We start from the raw sequence: 22199 nt of genomic DNA, 5'->3' as shown, positions 1-22199 counted from the left end.
ACAATACCACTAGGCCATCACCATCCCCTGCCCATAATTTTTTTAATTTGACTTATTGTCACATGTACTGGGATTTGGTAAAAAGCATTGTTTCTTGCATGCTGTGCAGAGAAAACATACCATTCATAGAGTAAATTGGGAAGAAGGAAAGGAGAGGGTGCAGAATATAGTGTTACAGTCATAGCTACAGTGTGGAGAAAGATCAGCTTAATATATAGTAGGTCCATTCAAAAGTCTGATAGCAGCAGGGAAGATGCAGTTCTTGATTCAGTTGGTTTACGATCTCAGATTTTTGTATTTTTTTCCCAACAGAAGAAAGTGAAAGCATGTCTGGGGTGCATGTTGTCCTTGATTTATGCTAGTTGCTTTTCCAAAGCAGACAGTCAATGATGGGAGACTGGTTTGTATGATGGACAGAGCTACATTCACAATCCTTTGTGGTTTCTTATGGTTGTGGCCAGAACAAGAGCCATACCAAGGTGGTCCACTTTGGTAGGAAGAATGGTAGGAAGGACTATTACTTACGGGGCGAAAAACTGCAGCAGGCGACGGTGCAGCGGGACCTCGGGGTCCTTCTGCATGAGTCGCAAAAACCCAGCTTGCAGGTGCAGCAGGTGGTCAGGAAGGCGAATGGGATGCTGGCCTTCATAGCGAGGGGGATTGAATATAAAAGTAGGGAGGTCTTGCTGCAGCTGTATAGGGCATTGGTGAGGCCGCAGCTGGAGTACTGTGTGCAGTTTTGGGCGCCGCACCTGCGCAAAGATATTTTGGCCTTGGAGGGAGTGCAGAGGAGGTTTACTAGGCTGATACCGGAGTTGAGGGGGTTGAGCTATGAGGAGAGGCTGAATAAACTGGGCTTGTACTCGTTAGAGTTTAGAAGAATGAGGGGAGATCTCACTGAGACGTATAAGATGATGAATGGGATGGATGGGATAGAGGTGGAGAGACTCTTCCCGCTCAAAAAAGACAGTAGGACTAGGGGGCACAGCCTCAAGATAAAAGGGGGGTGGTTTAGAACGGAGTTGAGGAGGAACTTCTTCACTCAAAGGGTGGTGAATCTCTGGAATTCTCTGCCCGTTGAAGTGGTGGAGGCTGCCTCGCTAAATATTTTTAAGACGCGGGTTGATGGGTTTTTGATAAGAGAGGGGATTAAGGGTTACGGGGAGAAAGCGGGAAAGTGGAACTGAGCAGCGACAGATCAGCCATGATCTTATTGAATGGCGGGGCAGGCTCGAAGGGCTTGATGGCCTACTTCTGCTCCTATTTCTTATGTTCTTATGTTCTTACCAAGCTATGATACATCCATAAAGAATGCTTTCTATGGTGCATCTGTCAATGTTGGTGAGAGCCATAGCTGACTTGCCAAATTTCCTTAGTTTCCTGAGAAAGTAGAGGCATTGTTGGGCTTTCTTAACTATAGTGTCGGCATGGGGGGACCAGGACATGTTTTGGTGATCTAAACACCTAGAAACATGAAACTCTCGACCTTTTCTATTTTGTCCCCATTGATGTAGACAGGGACATGTTCTCAGTACGTTTCTTGAAGTTGATGACAATCTCCCTTGTTTAACTGACATTGAGGGAGAGATTATTGTCGTCACACCATTTCATCAGATTCTCTATCTTTTTCCTGTTCTGTCTCAATAAAAATGAGAACAATTTTCTAAAGTTCCTGTGGTCTGATTTTATTTTGCATTATACAATCCAGCTAAAGTCGCAGAGCCTCCCATCACTGAGCTTTGATCTTGGACAGGAGTTGACATTTGCAAACAAAGTTACATTTCAAAGTTTTAATTGTGGATTTAAAGTTGAAAAGAAATCAACTGGCTTGTTGTGATCCAATCAGTATAAACTTAAGATACCAATTGCATTTGGCAAAACAAGATAGAGGACAAGATGGAACCAGGAGTTATAGCTTGGGGAAAAGAAATTATGATGCAATTAGGCAAGATTTAGGATGCATAGGATATGGAAGGAAACTGGAGGGGATGGGCACAATTGAAATGTGGAGCTTGTTCAAGGAATAGCTACTGCGTGTCCTTGATAATATGTACCTGTCAGGCAGGGAAGTAATGGTCGAGCTAGGGAACTGTGGTTTACTTAAGAAGTTGAATTGCTTGTGAAGAGGAAGAAGGAGACTTATGTCAAGATGAGACTTGAAGGCTCAGGGTGCTTGAGAGTTACAAGTTAGCCAGGAAAGACCCAAAGAGAAAGCTAAGAAGAGCCAGGAGAGGACATGAGAAGTCTTTGGCAGGTAGGAACAAGGAAAACCCTAAAGCTTTCTATAGATATGTCAGGAATAAAAGAATGACTAGGCTAAGATTAGGGCCAGTCAAGAACAATAGTGGGAAGTTGTGCGTGGAGTCTGAAGAGATAGGAGAGACGCTAAATGAATATTTTTTGTCAGTATTCACACAGGAAAAAGACAATGTTGTCGAGGAGAATACTGAGATACAGGCTATGAGACTAGACGGGATTGAGGTTCATAAGGAGGTGGTGTTAGCAATTCTGGAAAGTATGAAAATAAGTCCCATAGGCCGGATGGAATTTATCCAAGGATTCTCTGGAAGGCTAGGGAGGAGATTGCAGAGCCTTTGGCTTTGATCTTTAGGTCATCATTATCTACAGGAATAGTGCCAGAAGACTGGAGGATAGCAAATGTTGTCCCCTTGTTTAAGAAGGGGAGTAGAGGCAACTCTGGTAATAGACGAGTGAGCCTTACTTCTATTGTGGGCAAAGTTTTGGAAAGAATTATAAGGGATAGGATTTATAGTCATCTAGAAAGGAATAATTTGATTAGGGATAGTCAGCACGGTTTTGTGAAGGGTAGGTCGTGCCTCACAACCTTATCGAGTTCTTTGAAGGTGACCAAAGAGGTGGATGAGGGTAAAGCAGTTGATGTGGTGTACGTGGATTTCACCTTTGATAAGGTTCCCCACAGTAAGCTACTGCAGAAGATATGGAGGCATGGGATTGAGGGTAATTTAGCGGTTTGGATCAGAAATTGGCTAGCTGCAAGAAAAGGAAGGAGTCTCACAACACCAGGTTAAAGTCCAACCAGGTTATTTGATAAACCCAGGAGCTTTTGGGGTTTGCCTTTCATCAGGTTAAAGTCCTCACCTGACAAAGGGGCAAACCCCGAAAGCTTGTGGGTTTAGTATCAGACCTGTTGGACTTTAACCTGGTGTTGTGAGACTTCTTACTGTGTTTACCCCAGTCCAACACCGGCATCTCCACATCATAGCTGCAAGAAGACAGAGGGTGGTGGTTGATGGGAAATGTTCATCCTGGAGTTCAGTTACTAGCGGTGTACCACAAGTACACCTAAAACAGGATCTGTTTTGGGGCCACTGATTGTCATTTTTATAAATGACCTGGATAAGGGTGTAGAAGGATGGGTTAGTAAATTTGTGGATGACACTAAAGTCAGTGGAGTTGTGGACAGTGCGGAAGGACGTTGCAGGTTACAAAGGAACATAGATAAGCTGCAGAGCTGGGCTGAGAGGTGGCAAATGGAGTTTAATGTGGAAAAGTGTGAAGTGATTCACTTTGGAAAGAGTATCAGGAATGGGGAGTACTGGGCTAATGGTAAGTTACTTGGTAGTGTGGTTGAGCAGAGAGATCTCGGTGTCCATATGCATAGATCCCTGAAAGTTGGCACCCAAGATGATAGGGTTGAGGGTTGTTAAGGCATACGGTGTGTTAGTTTTTATTGGTAGAGGGATTGAGTTTAGGAGCCATGAGGTCATGTTACAGCTGTACAAAACTCTGGTACGGTCGCACTTGAAATATTGCGTACAGTTCTGGTTGCTGCATTATAGGAAGAATATGAAAGCATTGGAAAGGGTGCAAAGGAGATTTACCAGCATGTTGCCAAGTATGGTGGGAAGGTCTTATGAGGAAAGGCTGAGGGTCTTGAGCTGTTTTCATTAGAGAGAAGAAGGTTAAGAGGTGACTTAATAGAGGCATATAAGATGATCAGAGGATTAGATAGCGTGGACAGTGTGAACCTTTTTCCTTGGATGTAGATGGCTAGCATGAGGGGACATAGCTTGAAATTGAGGGGTGATAGATATAGGACAGATGTCAGAGGTAGGTTCTTCACTCAGAGTTGTACGAGTATGGAATGCCCTACCTGCAACAGCAGTGGACTTGCCAACATTAAGGACATTTAAATGGTCATTGGATAAACATATGGATGATATTGGAATACTGTAGGTCCGATGGGCTTTAAATTGGTTTCACAGGTCGGCGCAACATCGAGGGCCGAAGGGCCTGTACTGCGTTGTAATGTTCTATAAGATGCCGTTTTGGATCTGATGAACATGTAAGATTGGAGTTTGTAATCAATTGTAGATCACAAGCAGGAAGTAAAATGATCAGATTAAAGCAACAATCGGATTTGGGCGAAGCTGTCAAAAATTCCCCAACCGTTGCAGCCAGGTGGTTTATAGTAAAGACTTATTTGATCTCGCTGACATTGATTTAAAGTGGGGTACCCTTGTGGTGGTGGTGGTGGGGGGCGGGGGGGCGTGGGGGATGCTGGGGGACAGGAGTCGTGAAGCAGAGCATATTAGCAATGGTAACTTGATAAATTCTGGGCACCCATAACAACAGCTATACAATGTTTAGTGTTGGTAGAGGAATTATTAGCCTTGGGATTGGACAACTGATGGAGTAAATCTGAAGCAAAGACAAAAAAAACTCAGCAGTGGCATCTGTGGAGAGAGAAACCTGGCTGGATTTTCCCTGTGGACACCATCAGACTCAAAAGCTCAGAGTGTGGGGAAACAGCCACTCACCTGAAGGCAGGTTCTCAAAGGGGATAATTCAGAAGGTACAACATAAATTCATTCCAAGGAAAAGGAAGCTTGTTAAGGGGAGGACAAGGCAACCATGGTTGATAAGGGAAGTCTGGAAAAGCAAAGGAAAGAGCATACCGTGAGGCGAGGAATAGTGGAAAACCAGAGGATTGGGAAACTTGGGATTGGGAAGCTGAGGCTAACTAAAAGAAAATATAAGACTGGAGAAGATGAAAAATGAGGGTAAGCGAGTCAGGAATATGGAAGAAGATTGCAAGAGTGTTTTTAGATTATATAAAAGGTAAGAGAGAGGCAAGAATGGACAATGGACTGCTGGAAAATGAGGCTGGAGAAGTAGAATTGGGAGACAAAGTAAGAAGTCTCACAACACCAGGTTAAAGTCCAACAAGTTTATTTGATAGTAAACCCATGAGCTTTCGGAACACTGTTCCTTCGTCAGGTGAGTGGAAAGTTCTGATCAGAAACAGGGCATATAAAGGCACACACAGTTTACAGAATAGTGATTAGAATGTGAGTCTTTACAGCTAATCTATTATTCAAGTCTTAAAGGTACAGACGATGTGAGTGGAGATAGCATTAAGCACAGGTTAAAGAGATGTGTATTGTCTCCAGACAGGACAGTCAGTGAAATGTTGCAAGTTCAGGCAAGTCATGGGGGTTACAGATAGTGTGACATGAACCCAAGATCCCGGTTGAGGCCGTCCTCATGTGTGCAGAACTTGGCTATCAGTCTCTGCTCAGTGACTCTGCGCTGTAGTGTGTTGTGAAGGCCGCCTTGGAGAACGTTCACTCAAATATCAGAGGCTGAATGCCCGCGACCGCTGAAGTGTTCGCCAACAGGAAGGGAACAGTCTTGCCTGGTGATTGTCGAGCGATGTTCATTCATCCGTTGTCATAGCGTCTGCTTGGAAACAAAGAAACGACAGAGGAACTGAATGGGTACTTGTATCAGTCTTCACAGCGGGAGACACCAGTAACACGCTAGAATTTCAAGAGTCAGGGGGCAGAGGTGAATATAATGGCCATCACTAAGGAACTAGGGAAGCTGAAAGAGCAGAAGGTGGATAATTCACCTGGACCAGATGGAGTACAGCTCAGAAGAAGATAGCTGAGGAGATTGTGGAGGCATTGATGGTGATCTTTCAGGAATTACTGGAGTCAGAGAGCTTCCAGAGGACTGGAAAAAGGCTGATGTAACACCCCTGTTTAAGAAGGGAGGGAGGCAGAAGGGAAATTTTAGGCCAGTTAGCCTGACCTTGGTTGTGGATAAGATCTTGGAGTCCATAAGGATGAAATTGCGGAGTACTTGGAAATGCAAGGTAAAATAGGACTGAGTCTACATGACTTCATCAAAGAGAGGTCACGTCTGACAAATCTGTTAGGATTCTTTGAGGAGGTAACGAAGAAGTTAGACGAAGGAGAGCTATTGGATGGGATTTATTTGGATTTCCAGAAAGCCTTTGATAAGGTGCCTTACAGGAAGCTGCTAAATAAGCTTAGAGCCAATGGTGTTAGAGGTGAAGTACTGTGTGCAGTTTTGGTCGCCGTACTTACGCAAGGATATTTTGGCCTTGGAGGGAATGCAGAGGAGGTTTATTAGGCTGATACCGGAGTTGAGGGGGTTGAGCTATGAGGAGAGGCTGAATAAACTAGGCTTGTACTCATTAGAGTTTAGAAGAATGAGGGGAGATCTCATTGAGACATATAAGATGATGAAGGGGATGGATAGGATAGAGGTGGAGAGACTCTTCCCGCTCAGAAAGGACAGTAGGACTAGGGGGCACAGCCTCAAGATAAAGGGGGTGCGGTTTAGAACAGAGTTGAGGAGGAACTTTTTCACTCAAAGGGTGGTGAATCTCTGGAATTCTCTGCCCGTTGAAGTGGTGGAGGCTGCCTCGCTAAATATTTTTAAGACGCGGGTTGATGGGTTTTTGATAAGCGAGGGGATTAAGGGTTATGGGGAGAGGGCGGGAAAGTGGAACTGAGACACGACAGATCAGCCATGATCTTATTGAATGGCGGGGCAGGCTCGAGGGGCTGGATGGCCTACTCCTGCTCCTATTTCTTATGTTCTTATGTACTCACATGGATAGAAAATTGGCTGACAGACAGAAGGCAGAGAGTGGGGATAAGGGGGCCCTTTTCAGGATGTGACCAGTGGTGTTCCATTGGGTTTGGTCAGTTGAAACCACAACTTTTCACGAAATACATTAATGATCTGGAAGATGGAAATCAGGGCATGGTCGCTAAATTAGTGGATGCTACAAAGATATGTAGAGGGACAGATAGTGTTGAGGAATTGGGGAGCTTGCAGAATGATTTGGGCAGGCGAGGAGAGTGGGCAAAGAAGTGGCAGATGGAATACAAAGTGGGAAAGTGAGAGGTTATGCACTTTGGTAGGAAGAATACAGGCGTAGGCTATTTTCTAAATGGGGAAAGGCTTTGGATATCTGAAGAACAAAGGGATTTGGCAGTCCTGCTTCACGACTCTCGAGTTTAACGTGCAGGTTCAGTTGGCAGTTAGGAAGGCAAATTCAATGTTAGCATTCATTTCTAGAGGGCTAGAATACAAGAGCAGGGATGTACTGTTGAGGCTGTATAATGATCTGGTCAGACCCCATCTACAGTATTGTGAGCAATTCTGAGTCCCTTGCCTAGGAAGGATGTGCTGGCCTTGGAGGGAGTCCAGAGGAGGTTTGTAAGAATGATCCCAGGAATGAAGAGTTTGTCATGTAAGGGGCGTTTGAGGAGTCTAGGCTTATACTCAATGGACCTTAGAAGGATGAAGGGGGGGATCTAATTGAAACTTACAGAATACTGAGAGGCCTAGATAGAGTGGATGTGGAGAGGCTGTTTCTATTAGTGGGAGGGACTAGAACCTGAGGGCATAACCTCAGGATGAAGGGACGTTCCTTTAAAACTGAAGGATGAGAAGGAATTTCTTTAGCCAGAGAGTGGTGAATCTGTGGAACTTATTGCCACATAAGGCTGTGGAGACCAGCTCATTAAGTCAGAGAGGCCAGGTCATTGAGTGTCTTTAAGACACTCATAGATTCTTGATTGGGAATGGAATCAAGGGTTACTGAGAAAAGGCAGGAGAATGGGGATGAAAATCATATCAGCCACGATCGAATGGCAGAGCAGACTCAATGGGCTGAATGGCCTAATTCTGCTCCTATATCTTATGGGCCATAGGATGCCCTCCAGCTCTGAAGCAACAGGGTGCCACTGGTAGTTAGTGTGAGAAGGCACCTTTTCCCAACTTTTTAATATCTTTAATAAAAAATCCCCATGCTGGCCTGAGCACTGGTCCCAGAATGTGGTCAGGAGGTCATCCCCAGGCAATCACAGCGCTTCCTTCCTGCAGGGACCTGCACACTGACTGGAGAACCCTCGAATGGATATTAACTACCTGGACTATCACCCTCGCAACTAAAAAATGCCTTGGAGGGGGTGGGTGGAATGGTGATGGGGAACAAATATTTTGGCATAAAATTGCATCAGTGGCTAAAGGTTGAACCCAAAGTTTAGGTTGATGACCTTTGATCCGAGTGAATCAGGCTCTGGCTGAACTGGTGACTGATGACATCAAGAAGGCCGATGTTCATTGGCTAAACCTGACGTTCCAGATTGATTGGGTGTTTTCCCTTCTGCAGTTCTGAATAAGTCAGGTTAGACACAAAATATTCACTCTGCTTCTTTCTCCACAGATGCTGCCAGACCTGCTCAGCACCTTTTCCAGCACCTTGTGTTTCAACTCCCATTTCACGGTGCTTATACGAACGAACTTAACTGGTAGCTGTGATGAGAGAGTTAGCTCCACAACCGCCCCCCACTTGTACGCAAGGAGAAATTTGGTATTAAGAGAATTCCAGCTGGCTCCAGAGCACGGTGTCACAGTGGTTAGCACTGCTGCCTCACAGTGCCAGAAACCTGTGCTCCATTCTCAGCTTGGGTCATTGTCTGTGTTTGCACGTTTCCTGGGTGTGCATGGGTTTCCTCCCACAGTCCCAAGATGGGAACAAAAAGCGGGGTAGGAAAATTCAGTCCTTGGAGCCTGCTCCGCCATTCACTCAGATCATGGCTGATCTTTGACAAAAAGTCATCCAGACACAAAACGTTAGCTCTATTCTCTCTCCACGGATGCTGTCAGATCTGCTGAGCTTTAAGTTTTTTCAGATTCCAGCATCCGCAGTCATTTGTTTTGATCTTATTATAGGGCTGATCTCTCCCTGGTTTCCAATCCATCTCCCCGCCCGTTCCCCACATCCCCTTGTTTATTAGAAATATATCTATCGCCTTCTTGACACATTCAACAATTTTCAAATCTCTGCCGACCACCCTGAGCCCAGCTTCCTGTCAGTGCCCTGCTCCCTGCCAGTCTCCCTGTGCCCAGCTCCCTGCCAGTCTCCCTGTGCCCAGCTCCCTGCCAGTCACCCTGAGCCCAGCTCCCTGCCAGTCTCCCTGTGCCCAGCTCCCTGCCAGTCTCCCTGTGCCCAGCTCCCTGCCAGTCTCCCTGTGCCCAGCTCCCTGCCAGTCACCCTGTGTCCAAAATGTTAAGTCATGTTGACTTGCAAGAAATTGCAGCTCAGGCCATTCGCCCCAAGCAATCGATTGCAGATTGAGTCGATTGGGCCTGTCCCTGGCTCAGCGCCCCGGGGTGGGGCTGAGGGGGCTGGAGCTCAGGCCTGGCTGTGTGCCTGAGGCTCAGGCTGGGCTGGCTCCCCGGGCCCCGGTGCCTCCCCCCGGGACCACGATGGATGCAGTTTCCGCTGCTTCGGCCGCGGAGTTTCCGGGTGGCTGTGATTGACAGGCGGCGCTGACCAATCAGAGCGCGACTTCCGGGAGCAGGCCATGTAGCAATTTGGGAACCGGCCAATGGGAGGCGGGGGTGGGGCCCGAATGGAACAAACGCGCAGCAGCGGCTCCTTGTAGCCACTGAGCGGAGAGATCACCATGGCTGAGTGAGTATCACCCTCATTGAGGGAGCATTACCCCGAGTAACACCCTCACTGAGGGAGCATTACCCCGAGTATCACCCTCACTGAGGGGGTATTACCCCGAGTAACACCCTCACTGAGGGAGCATTACCCCGAGTAACACCCTCACTGAGGGAGCATTACCCCGAGTATCACCCTCACTGAGGGAGCATCACCCCGAGTATCACCCTCATTGAGGGAGTATTACCCTATCACCCTCACTGAGGGAGCATTACCCCGAGTAACACCCTCACTGAGGGAGCATTACCCCGAGTAACACCCTCACTGAGGGAGTATTACCCCGAGTATCACCCTCACTGAGGGAGTATTACCCTATCACCCTCACTGAGGGAGCATCACCCCGAGTATCGCCCTCACTGAGGGGGTATTACCCTATCACCCTCACTGAGGGAGCATCACCCCGAGTATCGCCCTCACTGAGGGGGTATTACCCTGAGTATCACCCTCACTGAGGGAGTATTACCCTATCACCCTCACTGAGGGAGCATTACCCCGAGTATCACCCTCACTGAGGGAGTATTACCCTATCACCCTCACTGAGGGAGCATTACCCCGAGTATCACCCTCACTGAGGGGGTATTACCCCGCGTATCACCCTCACTGAGGGGGTATTACCCCGCGTATCACCCTCACTGAGGGGGTATTACCCCGCGTATCACCCTCACTGAGGGGGTATTACCCCGCGTATCACCCTCACTGAGGGGGTATTACCCCGCGTATCACCCTCACTGAGGGGGTATTACCCCGCGTATCACCCTCACTGAGGGGGTATTACCCCGCGTATCACCCTCACTGAGGGGGTATTACCCCGCGTATCACCCTCGCTGAGGGGGTATTACCCCGCGTATCACCCTCGCTGAGGGGGTATTACCCCGCGTATCACCCTCGCTGAGGGGGTATTACCCCGCGTATCACCCTCGCTGAGGGGGTATTACCCCGCGTATCACCCTCACTGAGGGGGTATTACCCCGCGTATCACCCTCACTGAGGGGGTATTACCCCACGTATCACCCTCACTGAGGGGGTATTACCCCGAGTATCACCTTCATTGAGGGAGTATTACCCTGATTATTACCCTCAATATCACCCTCACTGAGGGAGTATTACCCTCAGTGTCACCCTCAATGAGTGTTACCCTGTGTGAGGGAGTATTACCCTCATTGAGGTATTACTCTGAGAGGGAGTGTTGCCGTCACTGAGGGAGTATTGCCTTGTGTGAGTATTTTTTTTTATTAACCAAAAATATACTTTATTCATTAAAAAAACTCTATTAATCTATTTCAAATATACAGGGCTTTGAGCAGCAAACACAACGTGGTATTGCCCTCATTGAGGGAGTATTTGCCCCTGCCTGAGTGAGTGTTACCCTCAATGAGTATTGCCCTGTGTGTGACTGTTATCCTCAGAGTGAATATTGCACTCGGTGAGTGGGTATTGCTCTGTGTGAGCATCACCCTCATTGAGGGGGTATCCCCCTGTATTGGTGAGTGGGTATTGCCCTCAGTACCGAGAGTCTACTCAGCCCAGGGTCTGCTGTTTCTGTGTTATTCACAGTATTTTGTTTGCTGCTTTGTTCACATTTTTATGTTTGTTTCCTGGCTGATTCTGTACATTTGAATGCAGAGTTGACTGATAAACTAGTCAACTTCCTTTTCCCTTCTTCCCATATTCCTTTCGCAAGTCACTTTCCTCCATTTCTCGCCGGGTTTCTGGGCTAGCTGCCTGTTCCTGGAAAGGGAATGAGAAGATCAACAAGCTGCTCGGCCTTGCCCAGTTCTTACACGAATGAAGAGTTTCACAGTAACAGGTTGAGAAGCCAGTTCGATGGAGCCACTGCCAGTTAGAAATGGCCACACAGAGAGGATTGTCAGAGCACGGAGTACAGCGGTTGTGTATTTTAATGAAAAGTTGCCAGAATGTTTGAAATGTTGAGTACATAATGGAGTGGATGCTGGACTCTGGGATTAGTTTTGTATTCAAGACATAGTGCTGTCAGTTCCCATTGTCCTGTTGCACTGGGAACTTGCTGCATGGGGAGAATGATAACATTTGTAATGCAGAAGGTAACTGTTTAGCCCATCAAGTTCCTGTTTGTTGATTCTGTTCCCTCTCTACTTTCACGTTATTTTTCTTTTCTACCTATTTATCCACTTTTTTCGGAAATTCCATTGCTTTTCACCTGCCGTCTCTCTCGGATCATTTGCTGATAATTGAAGGTTACTCTCAAATCTCTGCCGTTTCTCCTGAGCACTTTGATCAGGATTTTATAATATGCTTCTCTGAGCTCCACTGTCCACCTTTGCGACAATGGTGCAAAAGCAACTTTCTCCAAAGTCTCTCCTCCCTGGGTTCTGCGGGACAAGGAGGAAAGGAGTTTTCAACCTCCAATATGTGTGTGGAAAAAGTTGCCCCTCTGAACCCTTCTGCATCTCTCCCTGCTCACCTTAAACCTGTGCCTGTTTTAGACTCCCCTACCTTTGGGAAAAGATGTTGACTATTCTGCTGATCTGTGCCCCTCATTATTTTATAGACCTCTAAGATCACCCCTCAGCCTCCTACGCTCCAGAGAAAAAATTCCCAGCCTATCTGGCCGCTCGTTATAACTCAAATTGTCTTTCCATCGATATCTAAATGGAAGCACAGATTCAGCTGAACGCAGACGATCAGAATAATTCTCCTCTGAAAGGGAACAAAAAAACTTCAAAACTCAAACCGCAAAGTTAAACAGTTCTAAAGAGCCCCAGTAAATCTCAACCTTCCAATTTAAGAACTTGGCTGTCTCAGTGAAGAAATCAACTTTGATTAGTGAGGCCTCAGAGGAACTATTTGTATTTTGAAAGCTGGAGTAGGAACGGTAAAAAGGAAACTGGCCTTAAGTTTCTCTGACCTCGAGTGAAAGCTGTCTATGAGCTGGACAGAAGCGGTTTTCCCTGCCTGGTTTAGTTTCTTGAAGGAGATGCTATGTTGACATGTGGATTATTTCGTTTATTGGTGCAGAGACACCATTTGTAAAATCCCTTTGTCAAATGTTCCTGAAAGTCTTACACACACTTTCAAGGGATGTGCGTGCCCACTGGCAAGGCCAGCATTTGTTGCCCATCCCTAATTGCCCTGAAACTGAGTGACTTGCTAGGCCATTTCAGAGGGCAGTTAAGCGTCAGCCACACTGCTGTGGGTCTGGAGTCACATGTAGGCCAGATCAGATAAGGATGGCAGATTTCCTTTCCCAAAGGACATTAGTGAACCAGATGGAACCATTAAGTCCCTACACTGCACCAACTCACCAAAAGAGCATCTTACACAGACCCAACCTCCCCACCCTATCGCTATCACCCCATGCATTTGGCATGGCCAGTACACCTAACCTGCACATCTTGGGGCACCAAGGGGCAATTTAGCAATGCCAGTACACCTACCCTGCACATCTTGGGGCACTAAGGGCTAATTTAGCACAGCCAATCCACCTAACCTGCATTTCTTTGGATTGTGGGAGGGAACTGGAGGAAGCCCATGCAGACACGGGGAGAATGTGCAAATTCCACACAGACAGTGACCCAAGGCCAGAATCAAACCTGGGTCCCGGGCGCTGTGTTGCAATATTGCTTGCCACTGCACCACCCACTATTTCTGCAACAATCTGCGATGGCTTCATGATCACCGTTACTGAGACTAACTTTCAATTTCAGATTTTATTGATTGAATTTATGTTCCACCAGCTGCCATGGTGGGATTTGAACCCAGGTTCCTGGCCCCTTTAAATCTGAGATGAGGAGGGAATTCCTCAGCCAGAGAGTGGTGAATCTGTGGAAGGCTGAGGAGGTCAGGTCACTGAGGCTCTTGATCAATAAGAGGATCAGGGGTTACGGGGAGAAGGCAGGAGAATGGGGATGAGAATTGTATCAGCCATGATTGAATGGCGGAGTGGACTTGATGGGCCGAGTGGCCTAATTCTGCTCTGATGTCTTATGGAGCAGTAACCCACTCTCTGGGTTACTAGTCTAGTAATAATACCACTATTTCACTATCTCCAAAAATGTTGGAAACGTCCCTCTCAATCAGTGGTCATGCAGATCTGATCATTTTTGAGCATTGAATAAACCTTTCTCAAAAGGTATCCCATCGTGCAATCCCTGACAGCAGTAATTTTAATATTTTACAGTGCAAGTTTGAATATATTTTATGTAGCACAGACACAATGGGCCAAATGGCTTCCTATTGTGCTGTAATGTTCTGATGTATCGCTCTGTAACTTTAGCTGCAGTGTTTCAGTGACAGATGTGTAAGGAGTCACTAAAGTTGAATCTTTGAATAGTACTTCTGTAGCAAGTTGAAAGATTTTTAGTTCCTGATTTGGTAGGTGGGATGGTACCAGGAAATTCCAGGTCAGAAGCTAACCAAATGACTGTGTTATTGCCTCATATCCTGAGGATCCTCGTCCTGTGTTTAAAGCTTTTGTGCTGTTTTGCAATATTGTATTTTGGGTTTTGTTACGAGTGTTTGGCTAAATATAATATAGTTCTCTGGCTAGGGGAAGTTGTGCAAACGAGGAAATGAACATGAATAATCAAATTGAACTTGCCTCCTGACTAAAACTGTAACATTCAAGGAGGGGCAAGGCAGTTACACAAGAGTAAACCAGCAGTACTGGGCTGGGACGTACCTTATTGCACCTTTTACAAAACAGTTCTGCAATGGCTTTTATCTTCCTTCCACAAGAGTGAAGAATCGGGGTGGCACAGTGGTTAGCGCTGCTGCCTCACAACGCCAGGGATCTGGGTTCAGTTCCCGGTGTGGGTGACTGTCTGTGTGGAGTCTGCACATTCTCCCCACGTCTGCGTGGGTTTCCTCCGGGTGCTCCAGTTCCCTCCCATGGTCCGAAAAATGTGTTGCTTCAGTGGATTGGCCAGACTAAAATTGCTCCTTAGTGTTAGGGGCATTCGTGTGATAAATACATAGGGTTATGGGGATAGGGCTCGGGTGGGATTGTGGCCAGTGTAGACTGAGTGGGTTGAATGGCCTGTTTCTGCATTATAAGATTCTATGATAATTTCCATTTCTGGAATTTGAGAGCAAGCGTGCTCTCTGTCTTTCTCATCCCCGTCTCACCTTGTTGATCATGTTTTTTTCAAAATATTTTTTGTTCATAAATTTATAAGTGTGTTACAACAGGATGCAATAAAATTCAACTTCTAATGTATGAGCAAGGGTACCGAGTGTTGCTGCTGATTCAGTCTGGTTCAGGATGCTGGGGTTTTTCAGGTTCCAGGGAAGAGGAGGAGAGGTTTAAGATTCTGGTCGAGGGGCAGAGAGGGGAGAGGAGGAGGGTGAATAATCCTGTCCTCACAGTATGGACATCCAGAAACCCTATCCTTTCCCCACTGTTCCAAGATAATTGGGGACAATCTCCAGCTGCCTGGGTCAGGGAAATTGGTCATTTATTAACTCAAACAAAACATTTCTTTTATTCATTCTTGGTACCTGGGCGTCGCTGGCAAGGCCAGCATTTATTGCCCATCCTGAGTTCCCCTGAATGGTGAAAATGATCTGCCCATTGGCAACAGGTGCCTTTCATTGGAAAAAATGCCATTACTTTCTCCAGAATATCTCCTGAAATCATCCGAATGGGATTGTTCTCTTTTCCATCCCTTTGTACGGAGCAGATGCCTGTTGTTATGAAACAATTCTCCAGCCCCTCATACAGTCCCCAGAGTTACATGAAGGACAGCGTTTCCCTGATGAGCCATCACTTGTGCGTTTACACAAACAGTTTGGCCACAAGCCAGAAATTTTCAGCCATTTCTCGTCAGTTTCTCTTGGAGATTGCATTCTGATCGTGGGCACGATTCAGACAAAGTCACAGACCATCTGAAGATGTGCCATTGTGTACTATTGTAGAATAGAATGGACACTGATACTGTGCTGTTGATATATTTATATTTAAGGGGAATGTTTAAAAATGTAACATTTTCCTATAGGCGGTCAGTATGTTTGGAAGGAATACAGCTCAGATGCTGAGAGGGTTGAGCAGGATAATTACTTATTGTAGTGATGTAGTGTTTACTTAGGACAGAGCTAATAGATTTTTGTTTACTTAAATTCCACTGGGATTTCTGAGTCGGGTGATTGACAGGGTCATGAGGTGATGTGGATTATGTGCAGACAGAAAAGGTTTTGGAATAAAGCAATTTGGTTTGCAGCTGAAGCCTGGTTGAAGTTAGGAGGATTTTGCAGACTTCTGGAAGTCTATCTCTAAAAGACTGTTAACAAATGTTAAAGTAAATATGCCAGTGTTTGCTAGCTATTTGTTTAACAGTGAATTTGATTTATGCATGGATTGTGCTTATTTGGAACTGAAACAGTAATAAGTTGGAAATTGAAGTTGTTTCTCTTCATTTTTTAACCATTGTTCAACTTCTAAGAGTTAAGCTGGTTCATTTTGTTAGCATTATACTGAAACTGTTATTAAATAGAGTTTATTTTACTATTAAAGATCCCTAGTTTTTCTGCTGAATTACTCCCAGAGTGAAGTATCCTATTGCCACATTTATGTCAAGAAGAAAGTGGTTCGGGTCTATTCTGGCTTCCTAATGTAACTTGGGATTCTGATCCAGGTCCTTAGCAACACATCAAGGCCTGAAAACTAAAAGCTCAAGTTTTGGAAAGACTGTTCTATCATTTAATGTACCAGCTGACTTTGTCTGCATCCAATGCTACAATAGGGAATTCAGACGAAATTTCTTTACCCCGAGAGTGATGAGAATGTGGAACTCGCTACCGCAGGGAGTGTTTGAAGCAACTTTGTCTAGTTAAATACGTAGATACTCGTCTATGCAAATGAGGGTCCCCTGGGTTACCATGGTAGATATGGATGAAAAAAGTGGGAGGAGACTTGAATGGAGCATATTATGGTCTGGTTAAATAGCCTGGCCCTGAGCTGACCATTCCAATTATAAGAACCACCATGTGACTAACTGAAATTGGGAGTCCAGTTCACTCTGAAAGGTCTTTTATATTATCCACTCAACTATAAATACCCATACCTTGTGTAACCCTCCTAACAAAGCCTGTGGGCAAGGACTGGTGGTGGCTCAGTGTAATGTCACTAGACTAGCAGCCCAGGCTAATGCGCTGGGGGACGTGGGTTCAAATCACACCCAGGCAGCTGATGAAATTTAAGTTGCATTCATAATTTAATTCTGTCCAATTAAAAGCTAATGCCGGTAATGATGATCATGAAGCCATTGTGAAAAGGACACACCCAACCCTTTCAAACCTACAAACTCATCCTTACTGACATCTTGGGGGAGGGGGGGGGTTTCCGAAATTGGGAAATTGAGTAGCTGAGCATCAGAATGACATCGCTAAATTCAGGGTTGTACCTTATAGACTGTGACCTAGACACTGCTATCAGTATCCCTGGATACATCCTGTCCCACTGGCAGGACAGACCCACCAGAGATCACCGTGATGTACAGTCAGGAGGGAGTTAATGCCACACCCCATGAAGTCTTGTGGCATCAGGTCAAAAATAGACAAGGAAACCCCCCCCCCCCCCGATGACCACCCACTGCCCTGCTCTCAGTTGATGAATTGGTGCCTTTTCAAATCCAACAACAGTTGGAGGGCGACAAGGGCACAATGCATTCTGGGTGGGGGACTTTGATAATCGTCACCAAGAGTGGCTCAGAAACACTTTACTGACCGAGTTAACTAAAGGAACGTTCACCAGGCTGGATCCACAGCAGGTGGTGAGAGCACCAACAAGAGGGAAAAACATACTTGACCTGGATGAGTACTTGGCACACCATAATATTCAGGGCAATGGGCCAAGTGCAGGATTAGGTGGGCAGGTCAGGGCCTTTCCTGCATCAGTGCAGATTTGATGGGCTGAAGGGTCTCTTCTGCATTGTGGTATTCCGTCACCTCATCCTTACCAATCCACCTGTTGCCACATTTTCATCCTGACTGTATCAGCAGGAGTGACCACTCTTGTGCGGACAAAGTCCTCCTTCATATTGAGGGTACTCTCCATATTGTGTGGCCCTCCCACCATGCGAAATGAAACAGATATCAAACATCTCTAAACTGGGCATCCTCGAGACGCAGCAGCAGAATTGTACTCAGCCACGATCTGTAACCGCGTGGCCTGGCATTACTTCAATCCACTGTTACCACCAAGCCAGGGGATCGATCCTGGTTCAGTGCAGGAGGATGTGTCAGGAGCAGCACCAGGCATACTTGCAAACAAGGTGTCAACCTGGAGAAGCTACCAAGCAGGATTACTGCAGAACTTAGATCGGATCCAAGGATTGTGGGATCACTTTTTGTTCTATCACTTGCTGCTTAAGAACATAAGAAATAGGAGCAGGAGTGGGCCATCTAGCCCTTCGAGCCTGCCCCGCCATTCAGTAAGATCATGGCTGATCTGTCGTGGCTCAGTTCCACATTCCCGCCCTCTCCCCATAACCCTTTGACTTTTTTTCTTGTTTCCTTGGAATTCAGGCGACAGCGATGCTGCCACTCACACTTCCTGATTCAAGGATAAATCTAAGCGAGATTAAGAAGTGACCATGTTTTTCTCTTTCTCCCCCTCACAGAGCTGATATCGCCCTGATTGGACTGGCCGTGATGGGCCAGAACCTGATTTTAAATATGAACGACCATGGTTTTGTGGTAAGTGTGAACTGAATGATAATTCGATTCCATTCACTGCCACCTTGCTGTGCTCTCACTGACTGCTGTTAAACCACTGAGCGTGTCCCAAACATTACTCACTGAATGCAGTGCGGTTTGTGTGACAGGGGGACCTGGTGACAGGCTGTAAAATGAAAGGTTTTGCTTGTTTTTGTCCTTTTGCCTGTCTCTCTGCTAATTTACCATTGCCAGAGTGTGGCTGGCAGGAAGGCCATTGGCTGTCGGTGGGTAAATGGGTTGTGCCAATTCTGTTTGTGTTCATTTCAAGAAGAAACTTAGATGTCATTCTTGGGGCTCAAGGGATATGGGGAAAGGAGGGGGGGTGGAAATCAGGATATTGAATTGGATGATCAGCCATGTTCATAATGAATGAATGTATTAGAACCAGAGGGCACAACCTCCGGTTAAAAGGACGATCCTTTAAAACAGAGATGAGGAGGAATTTCTTCAGATAGAGAGAGTGGTGAATCTTTGCCGCAGAAGGCTTGGAGGCCGGGTCATTGAGTGTCTTTAAGACAGAAATAGTTAGGCCCTTGATTAATAAGGGGATCAGGGGCTATGGGGATGAGAAAAATATCAGCCATGATAGAATGGCAGAGCAGACTCGATGGGCCGAGTGGCCTAATTCTGCTCCTCTGTCTTATGGTCTTATAAATCAGTGGATATTTCAAATCATTTTCCGTTTACCTGGTTAAAAGATGTTTGCATTTATATAGTGCCTATGACCCAATTTTAGGCCGGAGCAGGCATGAAGGGCCGAATGGCCTACTCCTTCTAGTTTCTATGTTTGTGGAAGATGGTCTGGTTTATCTCTCGCTGTCTCACCAACGCACGTGCTCAGCGCACTCTCTGTATCCTCATGAGCTTCTGGTTTTGAATGAATGTGGTTTTTCTGAGGGATTTTGTGCATAAAGAAGGGATGGGGATGAATCTTAGTAAGAGCTTCGTGACGTAGGCCTTTCTCACGGTGAGGTGAACAGGATTGAAACTTGCTGAGTTTATTTCTGCTGAGGCCTGACATCAGGAGCCAGGATGCAGATAAACTCCAGGAGTCTCTCCATGAATGTGAAGACTGTTCTCCTGATTGTGAACTATAATCCTGCCGCTTACTGCTCCCAACACTCCCGTGAAACAGTTTTAATGTCCTGATGGTGCAGGTTTCATTGTGTATTCCGACAGGGGGTGCTAGCTGTACGGGGTTGTACTGTAATAAGGTGTTGGAGAGAGTGTTAACTTATTGTTGCTGTAGGTCTGTGCCTTTAACAGAACCGTCTCCAAAGTGGACAGCTTCCTGCAAAACGAGGCCAAAGGGACCAAGGTGGTTGGCGCTCACAGCCTGGAGGAGATGGTTTCCAAGTTGAAGACCCCTCGGCGTATTGTCCTTCTGGTCAAGGCTGGCCAGGCAGTCGATGACTTCATCCAGAAGCTGGTACGTTGACTCCAGCGCAGGTTCTGTTTGGGATTATTGTACAAAATGCGACGTCCGGAACCCTCTGCTGGGCGAGGCAGGAAAGGATCTGTTTTAAGGGCTGTGTGGGGAGCAGGGGAACAGGAGTGGTCAAGGCATTTACCCTCGTACCAGAACGCACAACCTTTCCTCTTCCTTATTTCCCCATTTGAGTTCAACTCCCAGCCCGTGTCCCTATTGGCCAGTGTGGTTGGTCTTTATTACTCATTCTGAAAGTCAAGATGCCAAACTGCTTGCTTCATCTCCCCACACTTCCTGCCAGGCAGTGTAAGCAGTGCTGTTACTGGGCTAGTAACCCAGAGGCCCAGACTAATACCCTAGTGATGCCGGTTCTAATCCCACCATGGCAACTCGGAACAGTTCTATCGTTAATTTGGACTAAAATGCTGGACTTGTTACTAACCCTGAAACTACCAGATTTTTGTTTAAAAACCCGTGGGTTTACTGATGACTTGCGAGGGAGGAAATTGTCACCCCTGCCTGGTCTGGTACAATGTGGCTGCCTCTTAGCTGCCCTCTGAAATGATCACTGGTATCAGCCCAATACAGAAAAGAAGCAGCACTGTGGACTGTAGTGGTTCAAGATGTAGCTACCCATCGCCATCTCGAGGGCAGTTAGGGATGGCTAACACGTCCTGATCTTACCAGCGACGCTCCGATCCCTAAAGCACATTTTTAAATGTATCTGCAGAATGGCCACCAGTAAGCAGTCTGTTGTACCCCTCGTACATGGCATTGCAAAGCAGGGTAGGGTTAGCAGAGATTCTTTATCAACTCCTTACTGCACAGACCCCTAACTCTTACTGTGATAAACTGAAGAAAACGCAAAGTTTGAGGGTGTAACGTCCAGCCCCTAATCTAGCTTGTGCCACAGTCTAATGGAAGAACTTGTTTGTTACAAATAGATGTTTTCTCCCTTTTACATTGATTCTTTTAACTGGATGTGTGTATTGCTGCCCATGCCAACATTTATTGCCAATCCCTAATTGTCTTTGAGACAGCAGTGGGTGAGCTGCTTTCTTGAACCGCTCCATGTGGTGTAGGTACACCCACAGTGCTGTTAGGGAGGGAGTTCCAGGATTTTGACAGTGAAGGAATGGCCGATATATTTCCAAGTCAGGATGGTGAGCGGCTTGGAGGGGAATTTGCAGGCGTTCCCATATATCTGCTGCCCTCGTCTTTTTAGGCAGCGGAGGTTGTGGAAAGTGTTGTTTAAGGAGTCTTGGTGAGTTTCTGTAGCTCATCTTGTGGATGGTACACATGGCTGCCACTGTGCATCTGGGCCAAGAAGAGAACTTGGTTACAATATAAACAAAGCAAACCGAAATGTCTCCTTTCTAAACACATTCCAACCATCAGCTAAAAAGATTTTCATAGTCTGAAAAATTAGAGACAACATGTAATTCGTGTATTTTACATATTTTAGTATGTAGGAGAATCTGGAGCTAGGGATACCAGCTTAAATTAAGAGGTGGCACAGTGCTTAACGCTGCTGCCTCACAGCACCAGGGACTTGGGTTCAATTCCCGGCTTGGGTCACTGTGTAAGTGGAGCTTGCACACTCTCCCTGTGTCTGCGTGGGTTTCCTTTGGGTGCTCCGGTTTCCTCCCACAGTTTGAAAGCCGTGTGAGTTAGGTTGATTGGCCGTGCTAAATTGACCCTAACGTCAGGGGGATTAGCAGCGTGAATGAGGGTCGTGGGAATAGGGCCCGGGTGGGATTATAGTCGGTACAGACTCGATGGGCCGAATGGTGGCCTCTCCTTTAGTAGGGATTCTATGATTTTTTTTTTTCGGAAGTTGAGAGTCCCTGGAACTCTCTCCCTCGAACGGCAGTGGAAGCAGAGTCTTCTTAAGGCGGAGCTGGAGAGATTCTTGATTAACACGGGGGTGAAAGGTTACTGGGGGTTAGCAGGAATGTGGGGTTGAGGTTATAACCAGACCAGCTATGGTCTTATTGAATGCAGAGCAGGTTCGAGGGGCTGAGTGGCCTATTTGTCCATTCGCTGGTTACTGGTGCATTTTAGGAATGCGTTTCAGGTATTTTGAGAACCGTTTATTTGGCTGCTAGTTGATTATTTGATGTTCGCCAATGATACCTTGCCCTTAATGCAGTACAATCCCGGGAGCTCTGAGTTGCTGTTTGCTGCTGCCCTCCGGGAAGGAATGTCACTGTTGGCTCTTCCCTCGGGTTTTAATTACAGCCGAGGGAACGT

At 46.3% G+C, this 22199-nt stretch overlaps 1 protein-coding gene across 1 annotated transcript in view; it reads left to right on the top strand.

Moving 5' to 3' along the window:
- Positions 1–9709: 9709 nt before the first annotated feature.
- pgd (phosphogluconate dehydrogenase) overlaps positions 9710–22199 on the top strand; it is a 31037-nt gene continuing 18547 nt past the window's right edge. The window contains exons 1-3 of the mRNA XM_080215369.1: positions 9710–9787; positions 18421–18496; positions 19767–19946. Of these exons, the coding sequence (XP_080071495.1) occupies positions 9780–9787; positions 18421–18496; positions 19767–19946 (264 nt within the window). The 5' untranslated portion in view covers positions 9710–9779. The remainder of the gene's footprint in view (positions 9788–18420; positions 18497–19766; positions 19947–22199) is intronic.

The sequence above is a fragment of the Carcharhinus amblyrhynchos genome, chromosome 30 (assembly GCF_965287045.1).
Source record: "Carcharhinus amblyrhynchos chromosome 30, sCarAmb.v2.hapA, whole genome shotgun sequence".
NCBI classification, from domain to species: Eukaryota; Metazoa; Chordata; class Chondrichthyes; order Carcharhiniformes; family Carcharhinidae; genus Carcharhinus; species Carcharhinus amblyrhynchos.
This window is presented reverse-complemented; position numbering and strand designations above follow the sequence as displayed.